Source organism: Oryzias latipes, chromosome 23 (genome assembly GCF_002234675.1).
Source record: "Oryzias latipes chromosome 23, ASM223467v1".
NCBI classification, from domain to species: domain Eukaryota; kingdom Metazoa; phylum Chordata; class Actinopteri; order Beloniformes; family Adrianichthyidae; genus Oryzias; species Oryzias latipes.
In genome coordinates, this window is record NC_019881.2 from 5,457,391 (window position 1) to 5,467,535 (window position 10,145).

General features: G+C 39.3%; 1 protein-coding gene across 1 annotated transcript; it reads right to left on the reverse strand.

The window, feature by feature from the left end:
* Positions 1–1,076: 1,076 nt before the first annotated feature.
* Positions 1,077–7,655, reverse strand: ifrd1 (interferon related developmental regulator 1). The gene is made up of 12 exons (XM_023952416.1): positions 7,404–7,655; positions 5,384–5,488; positions 5,218–5,299; positions 4,220–4,344; positions 3,991–4,148; positions 3,866–3,916; positions 3,608–3,786; positions 3,411–3,519; positions 2,684–2,818; positions 1,876–2,004; positions 1,682–1,777; positions 1,077–1,597 (listed from the first exon to the last, which is right to left on the reverse strand). Exons 1-12 carry the CDS (start codon positions 7,432–7,434, stop codon positions 1,511–1,513), a joined length of 1,287 nt encoding a protein of 428 aa, XP_023808184.1. The 5' UTR covers positions 7,435–7,655; the 3' UTR covers positions 1,077–1,510.
* Positions 7,656–10,145: the final 2,490 nt, after the last annotated feature.

The following is a 10,145-nucleotide window of genomic DNA, read 5'->3' on the forward strand; positions in this document are numbered from 1 at the left end:
ACATGCAAAACTATTAACATTCTCTGCATTTCTGCCTTAAATTTCGAAACTAATCAAATGACAAGCCTCATCTAAAGCAGCCAACTGAGGGATCGACAATCTGAAAACCACAATCAAACACCAAAACAAGAATTCACTGGATTCAACAGGAAACGATAATCACCAAGTTACATAAAAAAAAGTCTCGTAACCTTTGTGCTATCCAAGGCACTTTAACGTTGGGAGTTGGGTCATCTAGACCCACTAGACAGTGTGCTGAACTTTTTTTCTTCAATGATTTTTGATCTTCATTGGTGTCCATGGATTACATGAAATCTTTCCACCTTTGTCATGGTAGGGAGAACACGTCAAAGTAAGGGTGGGGTCATCTAAGATAGCACAAGGGTTTAAAATATGCATCTATATTACAAATGCATAAAAAAATCTGTAAATAAAGTAATTGTGTTGTTTTGCTCAGAAAACCTGCTTCTATAAAAGGTCAATTCATAAATAATTGTAAGTTTATTTTTTTAATTTTCTTACAGAAAATGTAATATTAAAGGTCCTATATTGTGCTTTTCTTAAGCTTTTAGAGTAAACTATTATATATTAGGCTTTAAACTTTTGTAAATATTGATTTTTGTAAACAATAGCTGATGTGGAAACAGTAATTTATATATCTATATATGTGTGTGAATCACAATCATATTGGTTCTGTGAAATTCTGTCTGAATCTAATTTATAAATGTGTGAAATTAAACTGCTAAATCAGCATTTTTCTGTATAAATATATGTAGATGCATATCTGTAGGTAATAGATGCATTTAAAGATTTAACACTGAGGAAAAATTGTGCAAAGTTGCTCAGTTGTTCGCAAAAACAGGAAACGGTTTCTGAAATTGCTCTTAATTGCAAAAGAAGAAAAAAAATAGGTCGCTTTTAGCACAACTTCAACCGTTTTTTTTTTTTTAATGAACAGAGGTACGGAGTTAAGAAACATTTCCCAGAAAAACCTTTCAACAAACACAGAAAACTAAAAATAGCTTCCTATTCCATTGCTTAAAATAAACTAAAACAAACATTGAAAAAATACAAACTTAGTTTTTCTTCTGTTTTTATTTTAACAGACAGACATTTAACTACATAGGCCTAATTCCCACAGTTAATGCAAATTATAAGGACGGTTTGGCCGTCGACACCAAAAACAAGGGAGGGGGAAAAAAAAAAAAAAACTAACTTTATACGTTTTGATAGAAATATTTCATAAATTACGACACAAAAAAAAAGAAGCCACAAAATGGTCAAAAGACGACTTTACAAATATTTACAATTTCTGTAGATACACAGTATTCTTTTCTCTGACTACAACCTGTTGGGATTATTCAACATTTGCTGCTGTTTCAATACAAACGTTATTTTTGTGGCTACTTTAAAACACCAGAGCTGTTTCATTTAGAATTTTAAAAAACTCCAAATATGACTACTTATCTAGAAAACAGAGGAGGAAACAAAAAGCACAACAAATGAAAGCTCAGAATTCTCCCACGTCCACCCTCTTGTCCCTGAACTTGCTCCTGGCCTTTGTCCGAGCCTTGAACGCAGCCGAGTTGTGAAGATGCTGCACACGATAAAAACAAAAAAAACATGAAGATTTTTTTGTCCTTTCTAAATTTAGAGTTTAGAAGTTTTGACGCACGCTTACTCTCTCAAAGCGGGAAATTTTCATCGCCTTCATTGTTGCCGAGTCAACCAGTATCGGAGGTCCCAGTTCAAACACGTCCCTGATGAATTCATTTGCCTAAATGGAGAAAAAAAAAAAAAAGATTTGTGAAACTTTCAGCTCAGATCTAGTTGTGGGTTTAAAACCAAAACAAGCTGTAGTCGGGGCAGAAGTACCTGTAGGTGATAGTTCATTCCAGACCCTACGAACTCTCGGAAAGCGTCGTACGTCCTCTTCCTGACCCAGCTGTCGATGCTCATGCGTTCCGTCCCAAAGCGAATCGTTTCGGACTGAAAGTCTCCGTCCTGAAACGACATCTGATCAGATTCCAGTTCCGCGCAGCTTTAAGTTGGAAAATGGAGGATAACCTTCTAAAAAAAAAAAAAAACACACCAGAGATGTAAGCGGTGATTCCTCAATATTTCTCCTAAGTACTTATCCCGTGTTAACTGTCAATCGCTTCCCTCCCTCAGTGCAGTTTATTGCACCTCTGACATGTTTATACCTGTGCATATCACTCTGCACATAATTACGGGCATTTTTATATTTGCACATTTCATATTTGCATACCTTGTAATTATTGTACATACTGATATTTTTATATTATACTTTGTTCAATTTTGTATTTGCACTGTAAATGGCAACTGCTTCAATTTAATTGTCCAAGTGGACAGTGTCAATAAAGGCATATCTTATCTAAATAACACGCGCTCATGTGTGCAGCATGTGCCTGCAGTCAGTAAGGAGCCAGTTGTCACACCTGTCATAACTTACTGTTATGACGTCGATTTCCCCCCACACGCACTACAATGGTACGTCCCATTTTTATGACACCCCTTACGTTCAAGCCTGGAAGAACTGCCAGACACCGCTGCGCTCGCCTTAGGATGGGCTGCCCTCCACCCAAACCCCGGCAGCGCCTGTACAGGTCCACGTGACTCTGGTGTTTAGGGGTTACCCCTCTGTGCTGAACGGGACACTCGCCTCCACGGCTTTGAGGACGTCCCGGAACACCGAGCGCTGCTTCCTCTTGTCGTTCTTGGCTCGGTGCTTGTTGCAGTCCGTGGCCAAGGCGCTCAGCTTGATGCACAGCTGATCCCATTCTTCAAACTCAAACTCCTACAAGAAGAAATTTAAAAAAACAAAAATTAAATAGCTAACATGAGAGGACAGTTGAAATTCCAACACTGCACTCCCCGCCCCCTTTTGACCCCCCCCTCTCTGCCACCCTGATCACAGCTGCACGTGACAAATTCATAAAAACACTCCATCTCCATGGCAACCATGTTCTGTTTTTCTCGCCTGGAGGTCAAACAGGTCCATGTCATTTTTAGAAGAATTGACAAAAGCCATTTTTGGGATTTTCTTGGCAACTGAGGTTTTTTGTGAAACACGCCCACATTCTTAGTGTAGTCATAGAGTATCGTATACTGTTCATGCATGAATTCATGCATTCACTTCCTAATAACCAAATACCCAGATGGCCTGTATGTAGGCCCTGTGGCCATCCCAAAATATTTCCAAAACTTCCTTTGGCTTTCTCGGTGGATGTTGAACTACTCTTGAGCCCCAAAGGTTGGCGACATTTATTTTTTTACGGTTTCTCTCAATTCTTTGACACGTCTTGGTGAGTTTTTGTAGCAAGGGCGAAAGTTTACAGTAAGAAAAAAAAAACAGATTTGCAAAAATGAAAACAGTGAACGAGGCTTACAGGCTCCGTGTCTCGAGCTAACTCGAAGAGCAGAGCAATGGTCTCCCCGGCAACAATCCTCATGTTGACATCTTCACTCTCAAGCAGCTTGGGCAGTTTGGGGAGGTGTCTGTGTGAAAAGACGAAAAAAAACAAACATCTATTGTGAAAAATGGTTTAGCAGAAGCAAAGTTGTGAGCAGACAGTCGGCCTCTTACTTGCGCAAGATCTCCTTGAGCTGGTTAGCAGAGCAGATGGTGAGCAGCAGAGCCCAGGACAGCAGAGCGTTGGTGTGGAGCTGGCTCGTCTGTGGGTTGATCGAAGGACAGGTACCATCTGCTCTGGCGTAGGATCGGGTGAACAGGTTCTCAAAACACTCCATGGTGGCCTGCACGTCCTGAAACCAGAGCAGGAGGATCGCAAAGGGTTTGACCGACAACTTGTCGCTCGTGAAGAGACAACGAGAGATGGCTCACCAACACATCGTCCTCTGCAACCAGCGTACAAAGACCCAGACTCGTCGCCACCTACAAAATAAAAGCTCCTTAGAGGCTGAAACAACCCTACAAAAATTCATTATTTGGTTCTAAGATGGACTCACCGCTTGTCTGGCTTGAATGTTAGCTGATCCGTCTACCAGGATGTTCTTGAAGATGGGCTTCAGGGTCTTGAACACCTCCTCGCTCTCTATTCCTGAACCCAGCTGGATGCAGAGCAGACAAGCCAGAGAGGCCGCCGCTCTTTGCTCCTCCCCTTTGCCTAAAACGGATCCAAATCCAGGGGGGTAAACGCCACGCAGCTTTTAGGAAGAGGAAGTTGGGACGATGTACCTTTTTTGAGGCAGCGCTCGATGCTGTCTGTGATGGTCATCCTTCTCTCCGAGATGAACTCGTAGAGGATCCGCGTGGCCATGGCGGTCTTCAGCCCGTCCAGAGCGCCCTGTCTGGTCTTTGCACTGAAAGCAGGGACAGTTTTGTTTTTAAAACATGTAGAAGATATTATATAGAGCCACTCTGATGAAAATTAGGTTTTCAATATGATTTTGTTGTTTTTTTTTCATATTGAAGGACTTAAAAAAATTACTTAAGATGGAATTTCAGAGTATTTCATTACTACTTAAATCATCGTGAATCAGGAGCAGACAACAAAAAATACAGTTTGACGAAAATGTTCAAGTCTCCCGTCAACAATTCAGAGTAAAATGTCGGATTAATTACTGCCGAAACTGCAGAAACTAGAATACGACACGTTTTCCTTTAATTAAAAACAGCAAAAATTCCATATTTTCTGTGTTATAAGGCGCCCTTAAAAGCCTCAATTTAAAAAAAATAACAACCACAGCGCGTCTTATGATCCAAAGCTCCGTATGTATATAGATATATAGCCTTATGGATATAATTCCGATTGCGTTTACAGATTTAGAAGTATTTTTCAGAAGTACACCGCGCTCTGTCTGTTAATTTTACGAGTTCCAAACAAATATGCTGACGTGGCTCAGTGGACTGTTTTTTTTTTACGCGTCACTAACAATGTAGGGAGGTAGCGTAGCCACAGTAACCTTTGTTTTAGCAGTCCGTCTGTTTTTTGATGCGATTCAAACAAGGTTATGAGTTACAGCTATGGTGAAAATATTAACGCTTACAACGTTGCAAATGTGTAGCGTGTTCTAGAATTACTGTGACGGACTCATCTTTGGCCGTTTGGTCTCGTAAAGCGCCTTATGTGTGACACAAGTTTGAAACTAGACCATTCATTGACGCTGCGGCCTAATAATGTATCTAAAAGATGATGCTTTAAAAAAACCAAACTGGTCAGAACAAGCTAGAACCTTTTGTCCACAGTGCTGTCGATAAAGCCCTTCAGTTTATACTGAAAATCCTCCTGGGCTGTGTCTTCACTTCCATCTCCACCTAAGAAAAAAAAAAAATTAAATTAAAGCAGTTTGTTGACAGTGCCATGAGATACACCACATTAAGAAACGCAAACAAACGGACCTTCATCTGCTACACTGGTGGAATCACTGAAGCTGCTGCAGTGACTCAGAGTTTCAATGGAGGCGTCCTCATCACTGAAAGGCTGTACAGCTCCATGCTGTCCCCCTAAACACAACGTAAAAAACAACAACACACGGTTAGCAAGAAACCCAGTTCTTTAGAATGTTGTTAGCATTACGTAACCCCCAACACCACGCAGGTACAGCAGAGAATCCCGCACTTATCTAATCAGCTGGGCGCCCTTTACACGGCTTAGCCTGCAGACAACTTTTATCATCAGGAGGGCATGAGAACGCTGTCAGCTTGATCTCATGTCACGTCAGCTGTGCTAACAGGAACTGCCCGACACGACACGTGTCACCAAAAGCAGGGTTTGCTTGTGTTTTTATTTTTTTTTCCTCAGGTCAGCACCATTAAGTGGTTTGTGACACAAACAAGTCAGGTCAACGTCACAACAACAACAAAAAACCACTTGGTTGTAAAAGTTTTAAAACTTGAATTTATTGGTGTTACTATTATTAAATAATTGACGTTAAAAAACCACCTGAAGCATGATTAACCTTTAAAATGATGAAGTAAGAGCAGCTTTTTTTGTTTGTGGGAGCAACCACAGAGCCAAACAAATAGGGGGAGGCAACTTCTCAAAAAGAAACAAAACATTTCCATTCTACTTTCCTCTTCTGTTTTTTCTTGACCACAGCAGCAAAATGACAAATTTGACTTTATAAGTGAACTAGTACTATGATAGTAAGCTATTACTGCGTTATCAGTGTTGTGAATATAAAGAATTTTGGGATATAATTTTTTTTCCTCCTTCTGATTTAGACATTCTGGGGTGACATAACCTAGAAGAGAAAATCTAAGTAGTAACGTCAGTTCTTTATTTATTTATTAAGTTTCCCGAATTCCACAATCATTTACTTTTTGGTAACTTCCGGGTCATTTACCCCACCAGGCTCCTAAATGGTGCATTCCGACAGACCCCTGGCTTCAAAGGGGCGAAAATTAAAATAATGGTTTTATTTAAGCCGCAGGATGACGGTGACGTTACTGTGTTTAAAGTTGAGTAACTTTAAAAGAAGCAACTTTATTTAACTAAGCAAAAGTGAGCTAAAGCGTGTGACTTCACTTAGCTAACCTAAGTTCCCCCCGCAGAAGACACCGGTATAACCCTGTTTTTACAACGCTGTAACTAAAATTAACTTATTTTGGCATTCTGACACAAGGACAAAAGCTTCTACCCACAATTCATTTTACACGAAGTCATTTCATCGAGTGAAAGCGCTGCGTGTCGGTGTGTACAGAGTGTTCGACGAGTGTTGACGTGGACCGTCCTTCCTGCACGACAGCTGAATTCTGAAGCGGGCGCCGCCTCTCTGGCTTCCCGCTCATCATCACACGGGTCCAAAATGTCCGCTTACTGTTGCTACCCGTAATAGTACAATCCCCAAAGAGGTGAGCAGTTTAGAAAAATCCGCTTCACATAGTCGTTGGAAGTCGGAAAATACCGGTCGACACGACGAACGCCGGTGAGAACAAAGTGTGCCAAGCCTCAAATTGACGTCAAGCTAACTAGTCGACCACAAACGGACTACGACAGACTTCTTAAATAGGTCACATTTGGCAACTGGGCATTTAAAAACGCTGCTACGTATAAATATTTATATTTGTATGTGCATCTTTACATAACATTCTAACCTAGCAACCACATGTTCGGTGGGGAGTGGCTAATGCTATTAGCCAACAGTTTCTTTTAAATAAAGATACGATCATTAAACAAAAAAATTTGGCCTTAAAACATAAAATGTCAAACGTTTCTATATTTGGGCGGTAATATTATTAGTTATTCTTTGTTAACTGTTGGCGTAGTCACGTAGGCCAATACCCAACATTTGTAGTTCTCATATAGACACTTCTACCCGAACTCAATAGGTTGACTATTATAAACGGACTACAATAACCACAAGCAAGCTAACCCCTTAGCATCCAGGCCGAAGCTTGCGGCCAAGCGGCAACTTACCCTTGCTTTTCTTCTTCTTGGTCCTTGGCATTTTCTGTGCAGATTTAAATTAAATGTGATCAAAAATCAGCCAATACACGACCAGCTTTTATTGTATTGTCTAGTAAAGTGAAAATGTTCCCGCGGCACGGTAGATAAAAAGCAATCGAAAGCGATCTTGGAAATAAACAGTTGGCCGAGACGATACATTTTCCTCTCATACACCAGCGCTCCGTGGCGAGAGAACGGCTCCCGGCTTTTATACCGGCACCATGGATGAGGAGGCGGTTTCCCGGCATCTTTGACCAATCCTAGAACAGGAAGAACAGGTGACGTAGTAGCAGAGTTCAGCCCGTTCATGGTTGTGGTGATAAAGGACCAGAAATGCTTAAAGTAAACTGCGTGTTATCTACTTCGCTTGATCTTGGCAATATTTAAACCCTGTTTTCTAAAACAATTGCACAATATAGAAGATTTCATAGGAAATTAACTTAACTGCTGTAAAACCGGCAGACATCTTTTTTAACTTATACAAATCCTCATTTAAAATATATCTGTCATTTCCATTAGAGTTATTTTTTTCATTGCGGTGGTTTTCAAACCAAGAAAATAACTTATAATAACTAAATGGTGTATACTTATATAGGTTCTATTGAAATCTTTTTTTTGTTGTCTTTTTTTAGCATGAATGTTATTTTTATTTTCATTTTTTCATTGCTTGGAATAATTGTTTTTTTATAGTCATTTTTTCTTTTTGCCGACTGCTTTTTGCCAAATTTTAGTTTATTTATATATATATACACACACACACGCACACACCCACACACACAAACACACCCACACACACACACACACACACACATATATAAATATATATATTTATATAAATATATTCTTTTTACATTTTATCATAATTATGTAATTTCTTTGTGTTGTTTTTTGCTTTGATTTGATTTTTTAGGATTATTTAAGAGAGAAGATCAGGACATGCCTACAACTTGGATTACTCAAACATGCTGGTTTGAGTAATGCAAGAGAAATGAAAGTAATGATTTGATTGGATTTTTGTTTTTAACCATAATAAGTGCTTGGGAATGTTTTGAGATTATTTAATCTGCGATAAAGAGTCCAAACGTGATGCGTTCCTGAGGTTCCTCAGATAAACTTTACATACATTGTCATCGTAAGATCGTGTTACACTGCAGAGATCATTTCATGATCATTTCACATGCTTTTATATAATCCACTGTTATGACGGGTTCCTTTAGTGTTTTGAGATGGAGAGCAGTAAATACAATAGGGGGGAACTAATTTGAAATGTCAAGTTACATGAAGTCATTATTCACTAAAGTTTTGTTCTAAGTTAATGCCACTATAATGCAGACTTTTAAACATTTTCGAGAATTTCTTTTCAACGTGTTTGTAGAGTTTCGGCTGATTCTTTTTTTTTTTTTAAGCAAAAATGAAAATAGAAGCCGATTCGAAACCTTGTATTTTTTATTTTTATGATATACATTAGGCTCTACTGGGCGCTGGTTGCAAACAAGGGGGTGATGAAGGGCCACCAACCTGCACCAACTTTATGAACCCATGGAAAAATGTTCTGGAAATGCAATCCTCACATTTTTCAGTTACTGTTTTGCACTCCAATGAGATTTTTAAAGCATTGCCAATGGTCTTTTAATTATAATTATGCCATAATCAGCATAAATCCCCCCAAACTGTCTTTTTTAGGACATAGTTTCTGCAATGTGGCAGTAGTTCATTAGAAATTCTCCTCTGAGTTGTAGGTGGAACTGTTGGCCCACACACACCTGACCCCCTCCCGTTACCCATATCTGAGAGTTCTCTGTTTACACTCTCCCCCGCTAGCGTACGACCCCTCAAACTCCTAACCGAACATCAACCGTGCAACAAAAATGGAAAGCAATCTGGCAAGCTTGTTGCCCACTCAGCGTATTTTCTGTGTAAGAAATACGATCTTTTGTTACGTAACAAATACGTTTGAAAAAGATCGTATTTGATTTTACGTCACAATACGATCTTTTTTCAACATCTTATGTCGTCTGCTCCTGATTCACTACACTTTAAATAAAGAAATAATCCAATTTTGAGCTTACTTTTCTTTATATATGTCCTCAATGATCAGAAAAATGCTTTAATTTCTAGATTTTCTTGTTCCTCTTGTTAAATCCCCATTAGCGCCAAACACCTAAGGGTTATATTGACTTGTGGAGAAAATATAAAGGCCGAGTAATTTCATTCCTGCCCATATTATGCAAACAGCATGCCTATGTTGTGCCACACTGATACCCCTACAGCAGTACATTTTTCTCTCCATGTGCTTTGAATTTATTTTTTAAATTTCATTTACCCCATTAGAAAGGAGTTTTGCAGTAATGTACTTTTGAAAATCTTTGCCTGTGGCAGCATTGTTGTTGAAGTCTTTTTCTTTTTTTTATGGCAAAAGTAGCTTTTTGGTACACAAGCTGAACATTTAACAGCTGCAGCTTTCCCTTTGTAATTCCCACGGTCCGGCTGTCAGCAATGTTTTTCCCAGCTCAGACCTAAAAACGTCAAATTCTGCGCTGGGGGTGATGAGCGCAACGAAACAAAACGGCACAGAGAGATCAAATAAATGAATGGGAACTTTTAAAATTGTGTTTATTTGGTCACCTCAAATAGGTCACTTGTTTATAGAAGGAATTCCCTCGACAAATTGCTAACAGAACCCTTTTAAATTGCTTAAAAAGGTGCAATTTT

Excerpts from the sequence above, each read along its gene's own strand:
- ifrd1 (XM_023952416.1), bottom strand. The coding sequence starts at position 7,434 with ATGCCAAGGACCAAGAAGAAGAAAAGCAAGG. Across the intron at positions 1,778-1,875 it reads GAATGAACTATCACCTACAG|GCAAATGAATTCATCAGGGA; the intron begins GTACTTCTGCCC and ends TTCTCCATTTAG. Across the intron at positions 1,598-1,681 it reads AAATTTCCCGCTTTGAGAGA|CATCTTCACAACTCGGCTGC; the intron begins GTAAGCGTGCGT and ends TATCGTGTGCAG.